Source organism: Strix uralensis, chromosome 2, assembly GCF_047716275.1.
Source record: "Strix uralensis isolate ZFMK-TIS-50842 chromosome 2, bStrUra1, whole genome shotgun sequence".
In the NCBI taxonomy this organism is placed as follows: Eukaryota; Metazoa; Chordata; class Aves; order Strigiformes; family Strigidae; genus Strix; species Strix uralensis.
The window spans coordinates 72040856-72067310 of NC_133973.1; the positions used below are offsets into that span (position 1 = coordinate 72040856).

Below are 26455 nucleotides of genomic sequence, written 5' to 3' on the forward strand. Positions count from 1 at the left end.
ACTCGCAGAGGGAATGCGTTTTGTCGACAGTTATTTAGAGGCAGTTACTGACTGGAAAGGCAGCCAACAGCCTCCTGGGCTGTACTGGGAAGAGCATTGCCAGCAGGTCAAGGGAGGTAATCTTCCTTCTCTGCTCAGCACTGGTGAGACATGCCTGGAGTGCTAGGTCCAGTGCTGGGCTCCCCAGTGTGAGAGACACATGGTCATACTGGAGAGAGCCCAGCAAAGGGCCATGAATATGATGGAGGTACTGGTGCATCTTTCATATGAGGAAAAGCTGAAAGAGTTGGGACTGCTCAGCCTGGAGAAGAGAAGGCTCAAGGGCATCTTACCCATATGTATAAATAGCTGGTGGGAGAGTAAAGAAGATGGTGCCAGGCTCTTCTCGGTGCTTGGTGACAGGACAACCGGCAAAGGGTACAACCTGAAACACAGGAAATTGTATTTAAACCCTTTTCACTCTGAGGATGGTTAACACAAGAACATGTTGCCCGGAGAGGCTATGGAGTCTCTGTCCTTGGAGATGCTCAAAACCCAACTGTCCTGGGCAGCTGAGCCCCTGAGCAGGGGGTTGAACTAGACGATCTCAAGGTGCCTTCCAGCCTCAACTGTGACCGATTCTGTGTTTTACCCTCTTTCCCCTCAAGTCACTTACAACTAAATTTACTGTTATTTCTAGATATTTTGACTATTGCTTTGCTTATAACCCAGAAGGTGAAGAGTGCTTTTTTGTAGCAGTATGCTAAAAGAAAAGGCAAAAGAGGGATGGAGTCAACAGATACTGGTTAGCCAGAGCTTGGCAAACTAGTGAAAGCCAAGATGAAGATTCAGTGGATAAAACTAGGGTTATATTTCTGTCCCTTTATTTCTTATCAATTTTGAATGATGAAGCAAGTGTAATGGATTTTTATAATGTGCTTCCCTTAATATTGCATGACGTTCCGAATAAAAACTGACTCTGTATATCAATAAAGGACAAGCATAATGGCTCAAGAAAAATGACCTATCTCATAGATCTCCAAAAATAACTGTGAATCATCATTAAAATGTGTTGATTCTGGAATGCTCTAGGGATTGGTTCAGACCCAGTGATATGCTGTGGTTTTGTTAACGATCTGAAATAAGTAGAGGAAAGAAGTAAATCTAGCATCAACTGCTGAGAAAACAGATGAGCAGTGTTAAATAAGGGAACTTAAGACAGTGCGAGTTGCTTGCCAAGCTGGATCCCTTCAAGCCAAATAGGTATATTTTTCTGCATCAGTCAAATACAAGGTCACGTATTTGTCGGCAAAAAAATGCAGAGTCCAGAACCCTGTTCTGTAGCTCCTGCGAGGGAGTGGTGCGTGTCTGACCTGGGGTTCGGGGCCAGCAGTGATGAACCGTCCTCTGTGGTACTGTGGCAGAAAGGACTGCATCCTTCCTTGGCTGTGTAGTGAAGGAAGCAAAAAATATAGCTGGGGAGGAGACCTTCGTAGAGAAGCCATTGGTGAAAATGGTACTGGAAAACTACTAGTGTCTAAGAATAGTTTTGATTCTCGTCTCTGTGCTCTTCTTGGTTTTATAGAATCTGAACCAGAAACTGTTGGTGTCCCAGACAAAAATTGTGGGGTTTGTTCTTGGGTTTCAGTTTGGGTTGCTTTTGTTACCTTTTCTGCTGCAGTGCCATCTGCTTGTCCTGGGAAACTGGCTGATAAGTAATTAAATGAATGATGTGAAACCAGAGAAGGCCAAAAGGACTGAAAGCATAGGATGTATTAAAGAATCTTGAATCCATCTTTTTAGCCTGCAGAAATCTAATTCAACTTATTATTTCTCTCAAATGCTTGACTGAGAAACTGGAAACCCTGTATAAGGGGGAAGGGAGGAAAGTTGCAGGAAGAGAAGTTGAGTGAAAGAGATTAAAATCAAAGTAGTTCACTAAAGATACATTTCCACTTGCTTTCATTTGCTCATTTTTTTTCTTTGAGACATATCCCATTAACAAATCACTTATTCTTGGCAGTTGATACTGATAAACGGCATGGTAAAGATTTTGCCCTGTGGAAGGCTGCCAAACCTCAAGAGTTATCTTGGACTTCTCCCTGGGGAAAAGGAAGACCTGGATGGCACATCGAGTGTTCCGCAATATCAAGGTCATATTTCTTGGATTTTAAATCTAGAGCTGTTTTTTGTTTTCAGCCACAGTACAATGGCAGCAGCAGTACTGGAAGTGGTTTTTTCGATCTGTAGAAAGCATCAGTTTTAATGTGAATACTTTGTGTGATTTGGGATGTCACTTGTGGTCCAAACAGACTCTGCTCCACCTTAATGGTGTAGCTGCCTTGCTATGTTTTGGCACCTTCTCTTGAGACAGACTTGGGTATTTAAAATACGCTGTGGAGGATCACACAGTTGATTAGCAAGCCTTTTGAACTTGAACTGAGTAACCAAAGTTTTAGTGAAAGTTATAGTACATCTTTCATTTGACTCCCTTCCACTTCTTGCAGTCTCCATCAGACCTAGTTCAGCACGTAGTGCTGTGTCAGGAGGGCAGGGTATGGGATTCCATCCCGACTCCAGCGAACGTATGAGATCTTGCTGGCCTTGGCTTACTTAACAGCAGTTGTGGATGTTCATACTAATCATCTAAGCGTTATTCAGCTTTCTTTAAAAGTCAGCCACAGTATCAAATATTCCGATTTCTTTGTGGCAGTATATTCTGTGGGCATGATGTGAATTTTCTGTAGTAGTGTTTTGCTTGTAGTTGGTTTAAATTAATTTGCTCTTAATTTGGACTTTTATTTTCTCCGCAGGATGGTAGTACTTTGTCCTGCACTGTTTTAACTTATGACCCATTAATTTGTATATTTAAAAAAGAGACTCTGAATCTTCTATCCTTGAAGATTGATAGTGGTACTTAGTTTTGCATTAGTCTCAGATCTTTTTTTGGAAGCTAATAACAAATTATTTAGATCTGGCCCTGTTTACTTAAGTTTTCAACCCAAGCTGAAAGTAGATGAAACGGATGCTTTAGGCTTCTCTTTCATATGTTTTGCTGGTGCATCTGGGGTGGTTAGTCATTACTACCTGATTATGAAAAGCATTAATAAGGGTGATTTTCTGTCTGTAAATCGTTTCAACATTGTGAAACAGTTCTTAAAGCAACTGAAGTGCACAAAAACATAATGTATTTGAAGTGCAACCTGTGACAGAAGTGCACAGGTAAGAAACAGCAATTACAAAATGGCCTATCTGCTAATGCAGTGCTGTTTATAATCTGCATTTCTTTCTGTAAGAACTTATTTTACTGCTGCTGGCTGAGGCTCCTGCCATGTAAATAAGAGTTGACCCATGCAGAGATAAGTGTTAATGATCTTGGACTGTGAAAAATGGAGAGCTTATTTTGGTGAGTTACCTAAAACGTTTTGCTGTCCCAGTCAGCTGTCCAAGGCCCATTTTAAGCCATACCTACTTATCTGTCTGTTTCACCAAAGATCTCAAAACACTTTAAGCTAGGTGAACTAGTTTTGAAAAGTCTTTGAAGTGTGCCTGGTGAAGGTGAATGAGAAGGGCACTGGTCTCTAATGCAGCCCTGGAGGAGGGAACTGTGACTTAGGTCTGATCTCCTCTCTGGAGTTTCTGGGGAGATGGGATGTTCCTCCTGCCCCTGAGTGTTTTGCAGATCCATCTCTCCCCTCTCTTCAGCTCTTAATGGTTTTGTTGGAGGAAAGGGCAAGTGACCTGTGCTTTCCTGTACATGGCACAAAGGAAGGCATGAGCTGGGGCCACACCTGGGAAGATCTATGCTGAAGTTGGTTTTGGAGCCAACAGGAGGAAGCAGAGGGACAGCTGGAAATGGCAACAGCCAGTCTTTATTCCCTCCTCTCTTCTCGTTTTCTTTTCTTCCTGTGACCCAACAGCTTCTGCAGAGCCATTGTGAGGCAGGGTGTTACCGGAGTGTTTTGTCCCAAGAAGGGACAGAAGTATTAATATCTAGCGAGCTACCAGGAGCAACTTCTTAACATGACATATGGGAAGACTATGTGTCTGTACGCACAGGTGCACATGTGTGTGGGGTTTGCCTTTTATTTTCTGCTTGTGTAGACCCAGCTTGAGTGTCACTGGTTTCTGGGCAGTTAGCATTGATTTACCTCCCTCTGAGCAGGTAAGTGTTGTCTTTGTTTAACAGATGGGCAAAATGAAGTTATTAACTTGCCCAGCATGACCTAGCAGGGACTTGCTGGAGCAGTGGGCAGAGTGTAGCAGCCTTGACTCCTGGTGTTTAACCAGAAAGCATCTATATCTGTCCTACTGCTGCCTGAATACATTACTTCCAGCCACCAGTATTTGCAGAGGCCTGTGGCGTGCAAGCCCATGGGTGACCTGCACTGATGCAGCAGTGCTGTTGAGATGAGAGGAGTGGCCTTGGGAGATCAGAGGCACTGACACTTTCTTCTGACATTATAACAATATAGGAGTAAGCATTTTCTATTATGTCTGTGAACAGTATTGCCTGAATTCTTACAGAAAAGGTACAAGATAGAGAATAGTAATACCAAATTTACTGAAATGTCCATCTCTTTGGAATTGTTAGGTTTGCAGATGAAAGCAGCTGTATGATACTGAAACTGTAACAGAACAAGGAAAGGAGATGTCCTGCTGGCCATTCTTTAAGTTAGAAAAATAATTGCTCCTACTAAGGAGAATTAATTGTGGGCAGATACTGGTCCTGTCCATAGTTCTGCTGCAGTTTTGGTATCCAAGATCTGTGTCTTGGTTTAAGTCATGTTTTAAAACTGCAGTCATTAAATTGTACACTTAAACTTATGTTGTTTCATCTTACTCTTTTCTGCATTTCTTTTTACAAAAAGCTTTTGTAGTGTTCTGCTTGCTGATCAGGAAAATATTGTTACAGTGCAGTGTTTGGAAAGCAGCTGGACATCCATACCGGTGGAATAGATCTTGCGTTTCCTCATCACGAAAATGAAATTGCACAGTGCGAGGTGTATCATCAGTGTGAACAATGGGGGAATTACTTTTTGCATTCTGGTAAGTAAAATATTAATCACCCAAGAGGCCTGTACAAATATAATGGCTTGGATTTTTAGGTTTGGCATTTGTATGGTATCAAAACAGATGCTTTACTACAGTGACCAAGTTCCTGTCCTCACTAAGTGAAGAAACATAAATGAGAGTGAATCTGGAAACTGTAGAATGAGTGTCTGTATTAATAAAACAGTTACAGTGAAATATTCCTGAATTTCATCTGAGGAAATCTGCAAATAATAACAGTATATGCATTGCCCATGTACAGCATTTACTCCTAATTAAAAATGTGGAAAGAAGAATTTTTCCTGTAGAATCTCATTCCCTTTCATTTGAGTTTCCTCAAAATTTGAGGGTACTCTTTGATAGGCTTTCTTTTTTTTAATTGTATTTTGGCTGTAACAGTCCTGCAGGAAGAAGGTGAAGATAGTTGGTATTTTCTGTATGTGTCTATGTAGTCCTCCTAAAACCAGAAATTCCTGCTGTCTTAGAACCAGAACCCGCAGCATCTGAAGGCAGGGAGTGGAGGTGGCAGCTGGGCAGGTAGCTGATTGTAACATTTTAAAAGTATTGAGGTTAGAATAAGGCAGTCTTGTTCTCCAGCGTCTTTTGGCACCAGTTGCTTGTGGGCTTAAAAATAAGTTTTCAGTAGCCTGCAGAATAAAATAGCATGTGTTTGTAAATATGGTGAAAGGCTTTTTAGTCATGATAAGAAAAGACATCTGTACTACTGGAAAATAAGAATGGAGAGAATGCTAAGATACATGAACTGTTGAACCAACGAAGCTCACAAAATTGTGATCCTGCAGAGAACTGTCTGAGCTGGGATGTTTTTTGTATGGTTTGAAATCTGAGGAAAGCCTTTCAGGCAGATGCTCTGCTGCAGCAGCCAACCACTGGATGTTCTGGACTTGCAATTCACATACCTGTAACTTTTTTTAAATTCTCCTGAGAAGCTGTCTTTTATCCACTAGCAGCATTACATCTAGTAATGGGTATGAAAAACAAGATTCGTGCTGCAGACCAATTGAGTCAGATGCTTTGGTCTACTCTGGTCAGGCATGGCCAGTGAGGTTGCTGGTGGGTAGAGACAAGGAGGTCTGACATCTATGGGCTGCATAAAGACCAAGTCACTTGCCTTTTGGCTCTGTAGGAAAGTGAAGACATTGAATCTCATCACTGGTACCTTAACCTTCTCTAGTGCTCTGACCAACTTCAGTGTCTCTCTGCTTTCCTATGGAGTGTGAGTGACTTGGTGTAGTGCATATATGTCACAGACCTTGTCTCTTCCCCCAGGAGTGACCTCGCTGGCTATGCTTGACTAAACAGTACAAAAGTGTCTTACTTGCTTGGTCTTCAGCATATGATACTGCCTGGCATTATGTAGAACTGCTCCTTGCTGACTTTGCATGACAGTGCTTCAGTGAAGTTTGTGCTGTACAGTGCTTTGAGCTATATTGTTGTCTGATGGTACTAGCGCTGTTGCTGTTGATGGAAACCTTGAAATTTGTTCTTCCTGTTGCAGTAATGGTGGTTCAGTATGGTCAGCTGAAGTCAGGTTCAAGCCCACAGTCTCTTTTTTTGCTGAACAGTACTTTGTGCAAGATGTCCTGGTGAACTCCTTGAGCTGTTTCTCTGAGTATGAGAGCTGCAGAGTTAAGCCTGTGTTACACTCTGAGAATTACTTGAGCTTTTCTTTTTTTATATATATTTCTACTGTATGGGATGAATATTGATTTCTAGTTTCTGTTCCCAGTGTAGAGCCTATTGTGAATCAATAGCAATTACCCAGAGGCTGGTGCATCCTCCAGGGTGTGTTTTGTTCCTGAAATGCTGGGGAATTCTCTGTGCTTCCACTGAGATGCACTGGTTGCTGCCAGGTGGAGCCTTCTGCTGAAAACCACTGTATCTGACTTTTTAAGCTTGTAATTGAAACTGTAGGGGAAAATATTCTTTGAAACTAACTAAATAAAGAGGAGCACATTTTTCTGGGGAAAAAAACCAAAAAAACAAAACAAAAAAAACCCCGAACTTAATTCCAAGGGCAATTTGTACACTGAGGTTCTCTAGGAGCTGACAGATTACATTCATTAAGTCAAAAAATTTTGCTGGAGGATGATAGTGTGAATTATTTAGGGCAGATGAATCAGCTTCAGAAACAATTTATTCTGGTAACAGACTTCAGAATTTTAGCAGGCTCAGAACTGGAGGAGCAATCCCCATTAGAGGAAGAAAAGCCCTGCACTGGGGATAAATCTTCTTATAAGGACTTTATTTTTAGACTACTTGTACTCTGGGAAGAGCGCCAAGCCAAAGTTATGAAAAACCTTGTACTTTGTGATTCTTTAATGAAATCATTCTAAGTGCTGAAACTCTTAAAGAGGAATATTATTTCAAATTCAGATGTTACCTGTACCTTGTTAGGAAAACACAATCAAACTATTTTAAGCTTGACTGCCTAAAGTTAAGTCAATATTTAGACACCTTTGCAAAAGAAAAAAAATAATAATTGTACCCAGGCTCTTCCCCTTCTTCCACGAGAAGTTTGTCTGTGGGGTTTTACCTGAGTGGTAGGAGCTGCAGGTGTCTGATGCCTCTGACAGCCTGAATGTTCTTATTGAAGGCCCTGAGTTTAACTGTGCAGTAGTGAAAATGCCCTCGCCTGCTAGGAATCAGGACAAATATGATGAAAATGAGATTTTGGTTTGATTGTAGATTTCTGCTGTAGCTGGATCTGTACCAATAGACCTCTTGATTTCTTTCCTACTCTCCACAGAGTGTGTTGTGCAAACTTAAATTTCCAGGTGGTCAGGATGGGACCATAGGTAGCCTTTTTTATGGAGAATCCCTGCTGCTTTGAATCATTGTCAGAAATAGCGAAGAAGTGAAACCAGATGCTTTTTGTGTCCGTTTACCAGACCTGAGCATGTTGCTTTTGTATCCAGACAAGTGTAATGGGGATTTTATCTGTTTGTGGAAGAGAGGGGGTTCCAGGTAAGGCTGCAAAAGCAGTGCTGTGCAGAGTAGCACAAAATTCAGACAGCTGCTTGGGCTGCAGAGCAAGAAATGCCACCTCTGCCACAACCTGTAAAAGCAGAAGTGTGATCATGTGTTGTCCTTGTGGAGCACTCTGAGCCATTGGTAGCACTGGACTGCCAAATCTGAAAGAATGCAGAGCACTGATGTGGTATTAAAGAGTAAGAAAAATTCATGCTTAATAATCTGCCTCTAAATACGATTAAGTACTGGATTCTGCAGGTCATGAAGTGCCTGAAAATTGCATGTTAGTTGTGGCTGCTCAGTAACTTACAGGATTACTCTTTTATTAGGAGAAGCCAATTAAGGTTTTTAACATTTCTGAAATGGTGCTGAGTAGTCTTTTATTGGCTACGTGTTCGGCACCTCTCTGGAGCTGTGAATAATTGATGTTTTCCATCAGCGGTGGTGCTGTGGCTAGCATGGACGAGGCCTGGGAGTGTACAGCCTGAGACTGCCTGTTTCCTGTCTTGCTTTGACAGAACTTTGCTGAAGGCCGAGCTCTGCATACTCTCCTAAATGCGATGGAGATAGTTACTGCCTTTTTTCTGTACCACAGCCCTGCAAACCAATGGTCCATGCAGCTATTGAAAGCTCTAGAAAGACTCAGAGATAGCATTTCAAAATAAACTAATTCAAACTAATAATCATAGATACATCACTCCCTCCCCCTTCTTTTTCTTAGTCTCCCAAGCCTGGAGAAATTGGGAATATGCAAAAAATTCATTTTACACCCAAGGCACAATAAACTTTTGGATTAAAAAATAGTGTGACAGCCACCAGCAAGTAATAAGTACAGAAAATTGTTTGAGTTTCAAGAATATTGTAATGTGCGATCACCGGAAAGTCTTTAAAGGTCTTAAGATATTTCTGAAAAGTCAAGAGTAACAGGTAAGGTACTTCTCTGTGAAGACTGAAAAGTGTTTGCTTGCTTGCTTTCTTGTTTTTATTGGTTTATTATCAATTCTGAGCGGGGAGACTGTTTTTTCCTTATTAATGTCTCTGCTTATGGTGGTGATTTTTTTTTTTTTAATTTTTTTTTCTTGCGTTTTAAAATTCGCTCGGTGAAAGTTGAGCATGGAGAGGTGTGCAGGACTGTAGGCAAAGCTGTTAAAGTGTTACATGTTGCACTGGAATGGTTGGCACATATCCATCACAGCGTGTGCTGCCTCCAGCGTTTTTAGTGTCTCAGTGCAGTCTTTCCCATTCACTCCCCATTCAGAAGCATGCTCATTTATGCTGATTAATTTATTTTTTTTTCTAGGGCATTTGCATGTTAAAGGAAGTCAAGAAAAAATGTCCAAGTCATTAAAAAACTATGTAACAATTAAGGTAATCTATTTCTGTGAATTGAAGCAATGTATGTTTGTAATATGTAAATACTAATCACAGCCCTTTTTGAGAAAACTTTGGGGTATGTGCTTATGCTGCAGCAAAAGACCTGAAGCAGAGTGTTTCTCTAGTGCTGGCATACCTGTTATTGTGGATCTGGATGTAGGAAGCCTGCTCAGACTCAAGGTTTGCTTATAACGTGGATCTTGCTTTGCTGAGAGCGTTTGTTGGAGCAGCATTTGTGCCCAATACCAGGCTTCTGCATTATAGGTTTATGGTTGGACTCGACAATCTCAAGGGTCTTTTCCAACTTAAATGATTCTGTTCTATAGTGATGGGTTCTCATCTGTCTGCTCTTAATAGTCCATATGCTTTTGGGACTTAGAAAAGAGCAGACGTTTTTCCTTGTTCTGCTTTAGGTAAAATGGGACATAGTGTCAGCATTTTGTCAGGAAGCTATTGGGTGTCCTGTAACCACACTATGCCAGAGTCTCTTGTATTCCCCTTTATTTTTATACTGTGACCTTGCTGATGCGCAGAGAGCTTTGTCTTTTAGTTCCCACAAGCCATGTGAATATGTCCTGTTTTACTGTGTCCCAGAGTTTTTGGTGTAGCCCAGAGCAGGGTCTCTCTGCCAGGCATGTGGGATACAGCTGTGCTTGGCACTAGGGTGGCTCCTGTGATGACTGACACCTATTGCTAGAAGTGGGTAATTTCCTTCCTTTAGACAAAGCCTGAGAAGCTGTTTCAGCACATATGTTCCCCTTTGCCCTCTTGGAAGACTTAATTAAAATCCCTTTAAAAAGGAGTTCAATATGAGCTGCTTTATTCTTAATTCTCCTGATGCTGTCTAGGTACAGTTAAGCCCTGTGTCCCCCAGGAATATTACCTGTTGCTCACAATTTTTGCAGAAACTTACCAAATCTCAGCAGACATTGTGGACAGGCTGGAGAAATGACCACAAATGCAATGTATGCAGTTAAAAATAATGTATAAAAACGTTCCCCTCCACATCTGTGGTGGGACTTCTTTGTGTTGAGAAAACAAAAACTTCAGCCCTGTCCCTCTTCCCTTGTTGGTCACTGCTTTTAATTTCTGCCCTTAGACACAGCTAACAAGTACTAATCCTTCCCTGTAAGCTATTTTCAGTTCAGTGAAAGAAAATTATTCCCGTACAGCCTTCCTGCATTTTGAAAGTTAAGCCCTACATGGAAGTTTTTATGCAGCTCCAAAAGAGGGGAGGCCTGTCCGGGACCTTCCCTTGGTCCTGCTGGCAGCCATCGCTCTGCATCCAGCTGCTCTGTTTTCCCTCCCCCTAGTCTCCCCTTCTCTGATTTTTATTTTTTATTTTTTATTTTTTTTTAAATAGTATTAATTCTGGTCCCCAAAATCAAGCGCGTTACAATAACGCATGGCTGAGCAGCTTGTTTTGAAAGAGCTGTGATACTTACTCTGTACTGTTTTTAACAAAATGCAGAATTGTTTTTTCCAGTTTGGATAGTCCTTTCCCAAATACGGATTTATTTCCGTACTTTACTCATTCTGCCTCCTGTATATTAGCGTAAAGCTTCTGGGCACGTTGGGTACACTCAGTTATATAGAGTTGATTTAAAATAAACCCCAAAAAACCCACCCACCAAAATAAGGAGTATCACTGTCTATTTCTTGATTTAGCTTGCCCTGATTGCCTCAATTATTTCTATTTTCACTCGAGAGGCAGCACATTGCTGATGCTTTGCTACCTTCAGTGTTCGGGCTGGTTTAGTCTGGTAGCAGAAGCTAAATTTCGAAATGTGCATCTTTAAGCAGATGACACTTTCCATATTTTCTCACATGTACTGACTTTTCTTTATGATTTTCTATTTCAGTGGCACTTCAGTGTTACAAACTTACCATCATCAATTTGCAGATTAAAAAAAAAAAAGGCAGGAATGCAGTGTTCACAGTTAATGTGCCACGGTGTCCAGCGTTGCTGAGAGCAGAGTTAGAAGTGATTGATCAGTGTACCTTCCAAGCATTTAAATAGTTCTTTATACTATTAGTATAAATTAATTACACTAGTAGTAATACTAATTATTTACTGTAGTAAATTATTTGTAAGCTAGATAAATATTAGGGTGAAATTAATGAGGTTTCATAATTAACACCAATAAATTCTAGGAATATTAAAAGAAAAAAGGCTTTCTGTTCACTCCCTGTTTTTCTTCATATTCTAGTCCTGCAGAAAAAGTACACTTATTTTCTTTCTCAAGAAACCTTTCTGTTTTTTCATAAAGTTTGCAAAACTCAGCTGTCCTTTCCTGTAAACTTGTATCCCAATCTTAGTCTGGTAATTTCAGTTTGGTTTTTTTTGCAAAGGTCTTTATACAGTGTGTGTTTAATCACAATTACAAAGTACTTTTCACTGTCTTATGTTTACATTGTGTGTATATTTATATCTTGTATATATGTATGCACATCTATCTTACATGGAATTAGAATTTTTTTTTGAGTTTAGACTTTAAACCAATGTTATAGTTTAAAGCTTTACGCCTATCTTAAACTACAAAGATGGGTTATTTGTCATGTTAATTTGTCTGAAATAAGATGTGAAACTAATGTAAGGGGGTGGAACAACTGAAGAAATGGTTTGGTATAAAACTAAAGCTGTATTTTTTGTGGGTGGAGTTTAGGATTTCTTGAAGAAATTTTCATCGGATCAATTCAGGATGTTTTGTTTGCGCAGCAGATACAGCTCAGGTAAGGAAAAAAACCACTTTTTTGTTGAGATATGCACGGCTTTCCCCACACGCTTGCCAAGCTGGCAGGGCAGGGGTGCAGTGGTGGAGTGGGCTCTCCCCATGGTGCCTCTCCTTTCCCCTCTGGTATGTGGAAATGTTGGTGGCGCTCTGCGGGGCTGCTCTTCGGCTTTCGCTTAGAAATGCATCTTTACTGAGCACAGTATGTAACCATTCTTCTAAATACCTTCCTGAGATGCAGTTAATTGCAACTCTCAATTAATTGCACCTTCAATTAATGAATTACCTCCATATCTGATTTGCATCTGTTGCAGTCACTTACATTTCAGTCACGATCAGCTGTTTTTGGAGATGTGTCTAGGTAGAGCTTTGCCTTACATTCCCGTAGGGTATGACAAGGGCTTGCTAATAACTTTTTATCTCCCTGCTGTGTTATCATTTTTTGTCCCGTGGAGTTACTGAGTGTTCAGGCAGTTCTGTGGTGCAGTGCAGCTTGCTTACACGAGCACCTGATAACAATGATCATCTTAGCCTGGCAGACTGGTGGTGGGGACAGGCGTTGGAGCTGTTGTCAGCTCCCCTGTTGTCGTGGTTTAACCCCAGCCAACAACTAAGCACCACGCAACCACTAGCGCACTCCTTCCCCCTCCCAGTGGGATGGGGGGGAGATCTGGAAAAAAAAAAAGTAAAACTTGCAGGTTGAGATAAGAACAGTTTGATAATTAAAATAAAATGTAATACTAACAATAATAATAACAAAATATAATAATAGTAATGAAAAGGAAGATAACAAAAAGAGAGAGAAATAAAACCCAAGAAAAGACAAGTGATGCACGATGCAACTGCTCACCACCCGCTGACTGATGCCCAAGCAGCAATCCACCCCTCCCAGCCAACTCTCGCCAGCTTATATACGGAGCATGATGCTCTATGATATGGAAGATCCCTTTGGCTAGTTCGGGTCAGCTGTCCTGGACATGCTCCCTCCCAGCTTCTTGTGCACCTCCTTGCTGGCAGCGCGTGGCAAACGGAAGAATCCTTAACTTGGGATAAATGCTACTTAGCAACAACTAGAACATCAGTGTGTTACCAACATTATCCTCGTACTAAATCTAAAACACAGCACTGCACCAGCTACTAGGAAGAAAATTAAGCCAAAACCAGGACACCTGTCTATACGTGGTGTTTCCAGCAGACAAAGGCTACTTTGAACTGGAAGAGGTTTTCATATGGATAGAGTTTTTACCAGTTTATTGCGGCCTGTCAAAAAGCAAATGGTAATTCCGTAACCACTGCTGGGTCATCTGGCTTGTTGGCTGTCTTGGCATGGTATGGGGATGGTGGAGCACAGGGCAACACCCGCTGCATTACTTCAGTGGTCCTGTAGTTGCCTCAGATAAAGCACCTCTAGCAGTGTGACTGGGAGAGCTGGCATGATTAAGGCTCTCTGGCTTTGCTATCATCTGTCAGCGTGCAGTCATTGGACTGAGAAGGCTTTTTGCTTGTTAATACCTCTAGCTGCTTGCAGGAGCCACCCGTCTGGTGTTCCTGGTGAAGCCTCCCTCTCCTAAAGCAGCTGAAGGCATTGAGAATGCCATGTATCCCTGAAATATTCTGAAGCATGGGGTAGTAAAGAGACTGCTGGTTATTAACTGCCAACCTCCACCGTGGTAGGAAGGGAGGAGAGGATCCAGGTGGGAGGTCTGCAGAGCAAGCCCCTGTTTGGAGCAGAAGAGGGGACAGGCGGTGAGGAGCACTGCCACCGTGGCTTGAGGCGGTGGGATGGTGGTATGCCTGGCTGTTTCGAGGTGATGCTGCAGGATGGTGGCACACCTGGCTGTTTCCTCTGGGTCTCTGTTAGGAGATGAAATAGGTTGTGCACACATGAATGGCTCCCCAGCTGCAGCTGGGGGCACTTGGGAGCCTCGAACAGATGTGTATTTAAAACAAAAGAAGAAAAAAGGCTAACCCCTACAACACTACCATATATATATGTTTTTCCTGAAAACAAGCCAAATGGCTAGCAATTTCTAAGCTTGCCTCAGGGCAAGGAATGGCACTGGAGCCCTGCAGCGGAGGGCTGCCTCGTGCCTTGTCTGCTGCATGTTAGCTGGCTGCATTTGGACCTCTGCAAGAAGGATGTGACCCTTTTTTGGGCCTTATTTCTAGGTTAAACACCTTCCTGTGATAAAAACAGAGGGCTACCTGTGCAAATATATGTGGCTTTGATGAAATGCTGTGGTGGTGGTATGTCAGACTATAGTGCCAGTAAACCAGCTGGCAGATAAGGATTGCTCGAAGGTCTGCTGTGCTTGCCACCTCCACCTTATGGGGTAGGGTGCAGTTATTTGCTGCCAGAGTCAGTCCCTGCTGAGCCAGGTATTTACTGTGCAGCCTGTTAGTTTATCTCCCTGCTTTCAATTCACTTTGGTCTAAAGATAAGTTTACTACACTCCTTTGTGTCTTGCTGTCTGCTTTCTAAGTATTTTTATTAGAAGTGAGATCCCAAGCACCTTCTGTTTGTTCCTAAAATGTTTTTTATAGCCTAAACCTGTTGGTGATGGTTCCTGCCATCCCTGCCTGTGAAGGAGAGCCTTTTGTATTGGATAAAATCCAGGTTTGGGAGATTGGGTGATGTTACCATGCTCATTGGACCGAGCCTGTAAAAGATCTTCGTAGGCATGTGGATGAGGGCAATGCCTGACTGTTGGGAATGGCTCATGCTTGGTGCTGTGGTTTACGTGAGTCTTGGGCTCTGAATGGGCCTTTCCTGTGGTCTGGGCTACCCCCTGCCTGTGTGTGTGCTGATGGGCACCTGGGGACAAACATGACTTCAGGGGCAGGAGGTGCGTGTGTTTCATGGGAGTGGGGGCCCTCTCCTGTGGGGTTACTGTCCCAGGGAGGATAAAGCTGGTTGCCTTGCTTCTGGGGAAGAGGAGAAAAGTCAGAGGAAGAGGTTTTGATGCAGGACATCACCATTCTATAACGTGTCTCTGCAGGGGGTCCCTCTGCTCCATTGCCCCCTCTCGTTGCTCAGGCTGGTGTGGGGCAAAGCTGCTCAGGGTTGAGCTGAGCGCTGGGGGCGGTGGTGGTGATCCGGGCCTTCTGCTTTGGCTGGTGCCTCTGGCTGTCCCCTTCTTGGATGGAATCACCACCCTTCAGCCCACCTGGGGCTGTTGGGAAGAGATCTTTCCTAGGTGCCACAGGCAGCAGCATGGTGCCCCGCCACCAGCGTGCCTGCTAGGCGGCTTCTGGGTGCAGCTTAAAAGGAGAGATACTGTCTCTGAGGCCCCATGAGACTGTGTTGTGAGACGCAGCTTATCCTCCTGCATCTCATCAGCAGGGGCTTTGCTTTATGCAGTTAGGTGGAGGGGCTGTGAGTCTGCTTCAGGCAGTGGGACTCTGTCCCCAGAATGCTCTCCTGGTCACCAGAACCGCTCCAGTGATTTTGTGAACCCGAGTGAAGTGTAACATTTTGGTCCCTCTGGTCTTCAATTACTTGCTGGTGCTAATAAACATATGTTTTGTAATTTGATGATGCCCTCAGTGGCAAAGGAGGGAAGGAGTAGGGAGTATGGTGAAAGACTGATAGAGACAGGCTTGTCTGTGCCACGCTGTGGGTTTGCAGTGCCTGCAGGCGGTGGTTTAGGAGAATGCCGTGAATCGGGGAAGAAGAATGGCTTTAATCAAAGCAGGCTTCATCAGAATGAACTTTCATCGAGTATTCCTCGTGGAGTTCCTGTAACCAGGGTAATCAGTTGAGTAATCTTAGATCTTGAAAAAGGTCATTTATATCCACTGTTTTCTAAAAGTCTGTACATAGTTTGTTTTTTTTTTAAACTGAGTAAAGCTTAATTTTAAAACCAGTGTTAATGAGACGGCAATGCAGATTTTTAATTACACACAAGCAGAAAATCTGACAAATACAGGTCCAGACTCATGACTTAGTTATACTGGGATAAATCCTACAGAAGTCTGTTTAAACAGTTAGGCTTCTTTGGGATTTAGGCTAATGGAACAGAGATCAGGTCTCATATCTGGCTGCTTCTGCCCTCTTAGATCTGTCCCCTTGCTCAGACTGTCTGCTTTAAAGAGTCGATATGTCTGGGCAGCACAGGGTAATTGCACAAAGCAGTTGGCTGTGATGTGTGGGGGACCAGGGGTGAGATTGCTGTGGAAACTACATGTGATGCTTGGTGTTGATATTAGGAATACGCTGCAAGCTGTAGTTTGGATGTACCTTAGTGCACAGGTCAGGCATAAAATAATGAAGCAGTACTGCACTGACTACGAATGGTGCTTTGATTCAAGTAATCAACTCTGGTGTGATATTGTGGAAAGGGGTGCATTTAAACTTAGGCCTGTCCTTGGTGGACACAACTTCCACCAGAGTCGGGTGAGCTGTCTTGTGTGGGTCCTGAGTGCTCTTCTACAGAAAATTGTGCGTTACTGTACAAATAAAAAAATTGCCTCCTGCTGATGGCAGCTCACAGTAAGTGTGACGGGGCCAGTCCAGCACCTGCACTTCTGAGGGTGCAGGCAAGGCCAGAGGAGCCTGCTTAACCCTACACCAGCAGAAGTGGATGCTGATAGTTCCCAAAGCACAGTTGCCTGCTGAAGCTGGAGTCCCGCTGAGTGCAGAGATGGTGTCCATGTGCACGGATGCCATGTTTGTGCAGGGGCTAATGTCGTCTTACCAGTTGGTGGAAGAGAAGCACTGTGGGATTAGGAGATCTCATCATAAAGCAGAGCTCTGCTTAGGATGCAATGAATTATTTACCTTCAGGTTTTATCTTTCTTTCCAGTGACTGTAAGAAGCTAAGAGGCTTAGATGTAAGTGTGTAAGTTGGGTGTGATGAATCCCATCCCAGACATGCCCTTACGAGTTTAAGCAATTTGTATTTTCTCTAATAGTTACCTTTGATATGGTCAATTTAGCTTTGATAGTGTGAGGGAATTGTATATCTAGTGCAGAATCTAGACTGCAAAATTTTAGATCCATTTAGATTTTAGGTGCTGATGAAGCAGCCCTTTAACTGTAAGTGCCTGTATTCCTCACAGAGTCAGTGATCAGGGTTAGGTCTCTTTTGGAGGTCTCCAAATACAGTTTGTGTCTACCTAAATTAGAATAGGAACAAAGTTAGAGGTGAGATCGAAGGTATGTCGTGCCAGCTTAAATCTGGGGGGGATGCTTAGAAATATATCCAGTCCAAATGCTTTGGAGTAATAACCTCACAGCAAAATTCAATAATGAAAAAAAAAAAAAAAGTCAAGTAGCTATTGCTTCAGTTAGCTTCCAGACACTTTTTGAATCAGTCTGATACCTCTCCAGTAGATTATACTTTGTCATATGTAATGATTGTCTTTTATATTGGTTTAATTCACCTAGTGCTCATGAACAACAGAGTTTTTTATTAAATGTGCAATTAATTGTAAGAAAAGTTTGCTATGAGAAATAATAATAAACTTTTCCTGGAATGACTTGGTCTCAGAGTGTTGTTCCTATGTATGACAGACAACATCATCTCTATCATAATGCCCAAATAATATTTTTTTTCTTAGCAGTAGAATTTAGTGATGAGAGCATGGATGATGCAAAGCACCTTCTTCAAGCAGTCTCCTCATTTATTAGAGATGCAGATGCTTATATAAAAGGACAGCTGGTATGTGACCCTGTTAGAGAGGACATACTGTGGGAAAGGTAAGTGCGCTTCCTGTATCTTAAAGACTGTGATTATGTGAGCAATATTTTGCTGACAGGCTCAGAGGGCTGAGCAGTATAGTGTTCTGAGTTTTGTTTAAGAAGGAGGACTGAGAAGCAGTCTTTCCTGCCAGCCCTCACCAAGGGCAGCTTTTTTTTTTTAATTCTTTTTCTAGTCAGCTGCTTTTCCTTGCAGTCTGCTACACTTAGTTCATTGTATTTTTAAAATCCATGTTATTTGTCTAGTGTGCCTTCCTAACACAGGCATCTTTGCCCCTCTTGAGTGGTGTAGAAGGCAGAGCTATGACCGAAGTTGTGAGGCTGCCTGGTTTGTAAGTAGAATTGTACATTAATGACTGAAAAAGACGAGGACTGGGAAGTAATACACCTTAGGCATGTGAGCCTGTAATCAAGCTGGCTGGCACTGTGGCATGCAGCAGAGGAGAGAAGGGGTTGCTAAGGAACTGGCCAGGGGCAGAGATGTCAGAGGGACAGACAAAATTATGGTTGTGGCTCTGACAGTGACGAGGAGAATCTCCTTTGGAGTCCCTTAGGAAAACCAGATCATCTTCCAGGAGAGAGACGTGCTGCGTGTTGGGTGCAAAGCTGAGAATACAAAGTGCAGTGTTCTGGAGTCCGGGTAGGAGGGATGTTGAGTGCCCTGAAGCAATCTATGTGCAGGCAGCTCTGGGATGTAGGATCAGAGGGGAAATGGCCCGTGCTGTAGAAGTGAGAGTGTGTGCACCTTGCTGTCGGGGAGCTTGCGGCTGCACAGACTAAGGCTTGCAAGGGGCACTGGAACATGTTACAGGGAAATGGAGTTGAATTCACTAGTTGTGGTATTTGGCAAAAGCAAGTCCTTCAGCAGAAGGCTGCAGGAGGCCTGTTGGTGAGAGATAAGTCTGAGAGACGTGAGGCGCGTAGGGAAGTTGAAATGGATTGTCAGCGGGGGACATGTGGGAGGGCACAACTTGTGTATCAGTAGATTTAAAAAGAACCAAAATGAAACGGAGTTCTTAATTAGGAAAGAGGAGAAGGGGAAGCTTGCAGGGAAGAGTTTTGGAAGGAATGAGTTAGGGCAGCAGCCATCTGATATCTGAGGGGAGGCAGGCATGACAGGCAAAACCACTCAGAAACCAGGAAAGCAGGGTTTAGGAGAGCCCCAGAGGTGCTAGGAAAGCTTGAGGTTCCCCAGGTCACCTTGCTCCCTGAGCTTCATTGTTAAATGGCATCTTTGCGTCCGGTTTGCCTATTGCTGTTGAGGTCTGGTTCACCTGGCTGTGTGCAAGAGCAGCCGCTAGCAGCTGTTTGCAGCTCACCATTTATTCCTGCTGCTGTCCAGGTCCTCCTCCCGCTCACAGTGGCAGCAGCGGGCAGCACTGGTTCTGTGGTGATGAGTACTGGTTGCCCGCTGGCTTTTGGCACTGTTACGTGACTGGTCCCACCAGACCTTTCCATCTGGGCCAAGCTGAGTGGAGTCCTGGGGCTCGGGTCAGGCTTGCCTGGGAGATGAGGAAGCAGTGCCTGCTTCTGAGCCGGATCCTGCCAACGGGACTCCTGGCCAACCCTGAGTCAGCTCTCTTGCCAGGCACAGGAGGGATGCATGTGACGTGGCTTTGGAAGATAAGCATGCTGTTAGCATGAAAAAATGGGCTGCTGGAAAAAAAAGAACTTAGCAAAATCTTTAATGTGCTTAATATCAACCTCATTTTCCATCTGTGTTTAAATGAGTAAGGCAAGCCTTGCTCTGCCATTGTTGGCTCCTGTGATTAACCATGTATTTATTGAACGGATGTAGCACTTTGGGTTTTGACATGCATCAAGTTTTTCCCTTCACAGCTGAAAGATGTATTCTCCCTGATCAGTGTAGCATCGCCCATCATAGGACAGCTAGCAAGGAAATGACAGTGTCCTTTCGATGACTCCCTCTGGCTGAATAACTGATGAATTCAGCCTACTGCTGGCATCTTGTTTGTCTTATCTTAAACGTTACCTTTTCTTCTTGAAGGCTAGCCAACACAAAAGTAACCGTGAAGGCTGCGTTTGCAGATGACTTTGACACCTCCAGGGCTGTTGCAGCAATTATGGACCTCATTCACCATGGCAACAGACAGCTTAAGGCTGTTACTAAGGTAACCCATTAGGATACAGAGATCAGAAAATGACAGCTGTCCACTGTCCTACTGTTTAATGCAGACAGATTAGTTTATTGTTCACATAAGAAACCAGCAGAAACAAAGCTCCATAAATTGTTGACCTTAATGGTGCCCATTTGTCCTGATCGTATTGCAGGAATTGTGTACAGCTATTGTTTTGTGCTTCGTTGTGTCCAAAGGATGTTTCTTTCCTTCTGCCCTATATTATTTATACCTAAGGTTTTTGAAAGGCCTGAAGCCATTGTGGCATGCTGCTAATTTTAGTGCTGGCTTTATGTTCTTACTCTGCTTCTTTGCTTAATACCCTTGCTCAGAAATCAACCTCAATTAGGAAATGGGGGGTGGTGGTTGCTGCGGGGACTTTGGCAGGCAGTCCCAGGTGCACGGGGCAGTCGTGGTGGTGAGTTCAGCTTTGGGGACTGAGTGGCTTCTGCTGTCAGCAAATTATAACTGTGGCCTCAGCACGCCTGCATGGGTCCATCTTCAGATGGCTTCTGGCAAATTGAGACCCTGTTAAGGTCTCGATGTTGACACAAAGGAGGCGTCTGGTAAGGACGTGAGCAGTAAACACAGTCTGAAGCACTTCTGGGTCTCCTTTTACCAACAACGCTCTTTCTTGCTTAAGGCGAGCAGCTCAGCCATGTTGCTGTGCTCCTTGATTGCTCGTGTCATCGCATCCACCGTGTTTGTGCTGTAAAAGAAATGTTGAGTACATAGTAATAACTCATTTTAAGAGAGAATTAGCCTGGTGGTCTAGAAGTCCTGCTGCCCTCCTGGTCCTTTTGGCACTGGCTTTAAATTCTGTCCTTAGCCTTATCTTTACAAAATGACTCTCTGAGCAAATCCCTGACCCAAACCAGTTTGCAGCAGGGGTCCGTAACAGCATTAACACTCCTAAATAGAAGCAGCCTTATTTTGCCAGTGGTTGCTTGTTTCCCCTGAATTCCTTCTGTCAATCATTTTGTTGAGAATTGGATGGGATATTTGCAGGGCAGCTGACTCAGGTTTCTGGTTGCGGTGGTGGAGCTTTTCTGGGTGCAGCCCAGCTGTCTGAGCGTTACCTCTTGCTGACTGTGCGCATAGTTTTTCTCCTTAATAACTGTGAGTAAATTCACATAAACTTAACTACTCATTCCTCTCTTTAACCTTCTCGCCATTCTTACCTTAGGTGGCATGTTCCTGTTTCTTTCCCTCAGCGGTCCGCTTCAGCTCCTTCCAGTTCAGATCTTTTGCAAATTTTAGGTTGTTTCTTATCTCAGGCTCTAATGGAGATGTCTGATAAAATCAGTACCAGCTGCTAATTTGCTTGTGTATGTCATCGCTCTTTTTTTTTTTTTGGCAAGGGTTAGTCCCTTAAATTGCTTCTCAGTCTATCATTTAATCTTGATTTTTTTTTTTTTCTGTGAAATAAATATGGAGGCAAGAAAGAAATACATGTGTTCTTAAAAACGCTGTTCTATCGCTGCTGCTGGTGGTTGCTGGTGCTATCGAGGCATGACAAAATGCCATAAGCTATCTCAAAGCAGTCTTCATGTTGCTTGAATCAATAAGACACTCAAAAAAGGATTAAGGGTTTTTTTTTTTAATAATTTATTTTATAGGTGCCCTTGAAGCTGAGATTTTTGTTCTTTTATTTTGTTTTCATACACACAGCCCTTTCATGCCCAGAAGTGCTATTTTTAGGTCTAATTTACTGTGTGCATGTAATGTGTGGCAGCTTCACACATCTCTTCTCTTCACTGTGTGCTGGTAATAAGCTCTTTCCCTCCCCCGTTTACTTAAATCTTTTCCCTTTGTGTTGTGAGGTGCTTTTATATCTCTGCAAAAGTTCCCATCTGGGCAGGTGTTACTGGTGGAGGTAGATCTATATAATTAGTAATATTTTTCCCTTGTGGACTAGGCTACAGAAAGATGCTGAGTTCTGTAATATGTATTGACTGGACAATCTCTTTTGAGTGTTTTTTAAACAGGATGCTGGATCTCCTAGAAGCTGTGTTGTGTATGGAAGCATTATTTCCTATATAGAAGGCTTTTTTAATGTCCTTGGGATGTCCTTTGGAGAAAGACAGGTATGAAACATCTCTTCTATGTGTACTAGTATACGGTAGCAGCACCAGCATTATGTTTTGTAGGACGCTTTCCGAAAGCATCAGGTATAACAAAGTTATTTATGGTTTTAGTAAACCTTTCTGCACTGCTTGGGGTTTCTGCCGTGATGTCTTAGGAGAGCATGTGAGCAGGTGGAACGAAGTGTGGGCTTTTTTCTTCTTGAAGGTACTCCTGTGTGACTTCTGTAGCAATTGTGCTGTGGAAATGAAAGTCCAAGGAATGAAACAAGAAGAAGTTAGATTGGAGGCCTTTAAGTTGGTCCTGTTCTGTGTCTGGCTTTCCCTGGCTCTTCCTCTTCTTTCTGATGGTTGCACCCAGGCTGACTTGGATAGCCATATGAATATTTGTGGTTGTGACCTCCCTGCACAGCAGGAGCTGGGGTCCAACTCCTCTGCAGAAAGTCAGGGTGCGGGGAAGGGGGCTGCTCTGCCTTGAGCTGTAGTAGTGTGTGGGGTGGGGAGGGCAGCGGGGGGGGCCCGTCTTTGGAAATACTTAGCATATCCTCTAGTGCTTGGAAAGGTAGGAGTGGGGAGGGGAAAAAAAGGAGAGAAAAGCTTAAAGCAAAGTACTGTACAGGGAAGAGAGTGATAAATATGGAGGTGATATCCTGATGTACAGAAGGGGAGCATTTAAAATGGCACAAGGTGTTGTAGACTAGCAGGCTGTTCTGTGCTTCTCTGCTGCTTAAGTCTGGAGCTGAATACCAAGAAGTTAAAAACTTTCTTTAGAGAAACTGTTCTGCAAAAATTTCTTTTGGGGAGGGGGAGAAGAGGATAAGAAAATGTAAATAACCTTATTCATCCTTTGAAAGTCGGGCAGCACAGCAATAAATGCATTTATTTACTTTGCTTGTTTGCGGATTTTCCCACAAAATTTCTTTCATAACAGCAGTTGGATGTGATTTGGCTGTGTGTTACTCCTCATAACCCGTAGTTTGTCTTGTTAATTTTTAGTGGTGTACTAAACACTTATATTTGTCTGTAAGTTGGGTGGCAAAGTCATTCCTCCAGATTCTGGGCTGTGTGTATGCAGGTGCCTGCTGCACCTATATTTTTGCTGAAACAAGTGTCTGAATACTTTTATTTTTTGTATGCTGTGCTAGTTTCTCTGGGGCAGCAGGGTCAGTAGAAGATGTTGGTGCGAGGTCGGCAGGAAGGAGGAGCAGCATCTCAGACTCTTCTCTGTCCCTCTGCTCTTTCAGCTTCCACTAAATGAATCAATCAAAACCTTCATCAGAAAGGTCTGTGGGCTGCTGCAAGCTAGTAAATAAAATGGTGCAGGGATTGTTCTCTGACCTCGAGGCCAGACACAACAGCTCAGTGTCCAACCTTCCTTGCCCCTTAGCCAGGTGGCCCTGGGCATGCAGCTTGCCGGGAGCAGTCCCTGACCACTGCTGATTCTGGCATGTGGGCTGTCTGGGAGGGGGCTAGCTGGCTTGGCTGCCGCTGTGCTAACAATTTAATGTAGAGGCTGCAGGGAGCAGTGTTTGGGCCCTCTTCATTTGAATGTTTGCATATAGCCTGTGGGTCTGTTTTCCTCTTAAGATGGGATTCATCTCAGTTAATTAGCCTTACAGTGTAATGTAGCTGCCTGTGCTTCTGCAGTAGTCAGCAGAGAGAGAGGCACCACTAAGGGACGGTTCGTCTTAGGCTGGTGGTTGTATAAAATAAGACTGCCTGTCTCTCCCTCTGCATTGGCAAGAGAAGGAGCCTGGACAGCCACAGGCAGGTAAGATGAATCCATCTCAAAAGATGATGGGTGGAAACTGTCATGCCTGTTTTAGAACTGGGGAGCAAAGGTGAGGGCTTTTGTTCTGCCAAGGAGTGCTGTATTGGGGGTGCAGCCGGGGGTAAGCAGGTGATCATCTGTGGGGTAGGCAAGGGCCAAACTTCTGTGTAAAACTTCTTACAAGCTCTTTTGGATTGGTTGGTACTGCAGGAGAAGAAATTAGAGATCAGCCCTGAGAGGCTACGCAGTGTTGTACTTGGAAATCAGATTGGTTCATCTCCTAAAGCTGCCCCTCCTTTTGGAGGATCTTGCCTTGTGTCACGAGTGGGTGCTTGCTTTGAACTTTGGCAGTGGTGTTTGTAGAGGTGTGTTTCTTGCCTCTCTCATTTGTCTTTCCTCTCCCTTCTGTATTTAAGCATTTAAACTGCTCAGGTTACGATGGAGCATTTCTGGCACTTAAATTTGTTACCTTCTTCAATCTCATAAACTCGTTCTTTAGTATGTTTACATGTTTTGAAAGTTTGGGGAATTTGCTGCCTTTTATGACAGTGGAGAGCACCAAGTATCTCACACTCTGTATCTTCGATAGCTTCCCCCTCACCTCCTTCTCCTCTTTGTTTGCTTCAGTCAGTGACCTCTGAAACTACTCCCTTTCATTTCCATCCTGCTGTTCGGTGACTAAATACAGTACCCTCTGGCTTTAATTACTCAGCTGCTCTTCTGCTCCCAGTGAGAGTCACTGCCAGCAACTTTGCCCCCCGGCCTTGGTGTGTTTTACATTTCACTGCTCCGTTGTCTGCTCCCCCTCTCGTGTCTTAGTGATAAAATGCCGCAATGGCATTTTCTTGTTTGTTGCCTCCCCCTTAGGAGTTTGCCTCTAATAAGAAACAGGGTTGGCCTCTTTGCTAAGAGTGAGACCAGGAGCCTGGCTGCGCCAGTGCTGAGGAGTGGCCTTCCTCTCCTGCTAGCACCTGAGCTCCCATCCCGGCAGCCATTGGAGCGGGACCTTCTAGGAGGAGCAAGGCCGTTCCCTTCCCGTGGCGTTGACTTCTGTCAGGCCAGAGGAGGCCAAGGAAGCTCGGAGCTGGTTGAGGGAAGGAGCGGGGCCAGGCAGCAGCAGCCAGAAAACACCCACTGTGTGCAGTGGCTGCTGCTCTGTCAGGTCTTCTTTGGTGGCTGAAACTTTGGATAAGGTGGATCAGATAAAAGTTCTGTGGATTTGGGGAGGTTTTCTGTAGATGCAGGGAGAAAGGGTAGTCTAGAGACTTAAAGCCAAAATACTTCTGGTTTGCGTTTCCTGAAGAAGGTCTGGGGCTCAAAGGCAGAGTAAAGGGCTGATGCACTCTCGCTCTGTTTCCAGACAAGGGGCTGTCTGAGCTGACAGCTGGGCTTCCCTTGCTGTGTCGGATGGCTGTTGCCAGGCCTTTCTTCCATTCATTTGTCTAATCCCTTTTTAATTTATGCACGCTTCTGGCGTCTTGGAGGTTTCCTGTGGCGATAAGTTCCTCAGTTGGGTTATGCAGCATGTTTTGTTCATGTGAGAGCCCTCTGCTCTGAGATAGATGCTTTCCTGCATAGGAATACACAGAACTACTTCCAAGTGTGACCACTGTAACTTTTTGTCCAGCATTAGTGAGATTGTACATGTCAATTGTAGCAATATATGAAAGATGCACAACCAAGAGAGGTGACAAGGCCTCAGTGTGTGCTACTGAGTTGGAGTTTTTAAATCGTTCTCAGATGTTTGTAAAGTAACCTGTTTGTTTTCTAGGTGACTCTGGGAAGAGACAACTCTGCTGTGCTCTCCAACGTCATTGAGGAGCTTGTAAGGTTCCGCGCGAAGGTCCGTCACTACGCGCTTGCTCTGCCAGAAGCAGCAGATGCTGTGCCCGTGGAGGAGGGTGCTGCGGGAGCCAAAGGACCGAAACAAGAAGAGAAGGAAAAGAGGCAGCAGTTAATGCGGGAGAGAAAACCCCTCCTGGAGGCTTGTGACAGTCTGCGTGGAGACCTTGCTGCCTTTGGAATCCACATAAAGGTAGAAGATAGTGACCATCTTTGAGACCGTTAGTCATTTTTTTAAGACAACATTTATTTTTGCCCTTCATGCCCCCTTCAGCAGCTTTCGGTGTTGGGCCCTGCTCCTTGTACCGCTGCGGTAGCAGGAGGTGGAAGTTTAGCCCTTGCCTGGTTGTACTGCTAGCTGCTTTCTGCTCCCCCTCAACCTCGTGTCTCCATGCAAGCTGTACCTACTTCTGCAGTTACTAAGGGTGTGCTATTTAGCCACTGAAAATCCTGTAATATTCAGAAATCCTGAAGTTGCCCAAGTTCAATCCAGAAGGAAAGGTATGAGTAATGTGTGCAATCTTTAAAAAGATTGTAGAGGAACTGGAAAGTAAGCTGAGATAACTTATGAAAATAATGCCTTCCCTCTACCCTCCCCATATTCTCCCACCCAAAGTAAGTCCTCATGAGAAAGCCTCTTCCATCTTCAGCAGCTCCATTCCCAACTGTTCCTGAGCCATAAGTAGTTTGCCTGATTCCTGTACCACTCCTCTCTTCACCCTGCTTTCTAGTTTTAGCTTATACCTAACGCTGCTGTTCTTTTCCTTTTCCATTACCCCAGTGGTGTC

At 43.8% G+C, this 26455-nt stretch overlaps 1 protein-coding gene across 7 annotated transcripts in view; it reads left to right on the forward strand.

Annotated features, from left to right (window-relative positions):
• The window catches only part of CARS2 (cysteinyl-tRNA synthetase 2, mitochondrial), a 38568-nt gene that overhangs the window by 9571 nt on the left and 2542 nt on the right, over positions 1-26455 (forward strand). For 4 of the 7 annotated variants that reach the window (XM_074859279.1, XM_074859281.1, XM_074859283.1 and 1 more), the window contains 8 exons: positions 2003-2132; positions 4895-5028; positions 9326-9393; positions 12066-12132; positions 17694-17832; positions 19841-19964; positions 21959-22057; positions 25597-25860. In XM_074859279.1, the coding sequence (XP_074715380.1) occupies positions 2003-2132; positions 4895-5028; positions 9326-9393; positions 12066-12132; positions 17694-17832; positions 19841-19964; positions 21959-22057; positions 25597-25860 (1025 nt within the window). Of the gene's footprint in view, positions 1-2002; positions 2133-3929; positions 4039-4894; positions 5029-9325; positions 9394-12065; positions 12133-17693; positions 17833-19840; positions 19965-21958; positions 22058-25596; positions 25861-26455 lie in introns of those variants that run through there. The other 3 variants (XM_074859280.1, XM_074859286.1, XM_074859282.1) reach the window with 3 other exon arrangements.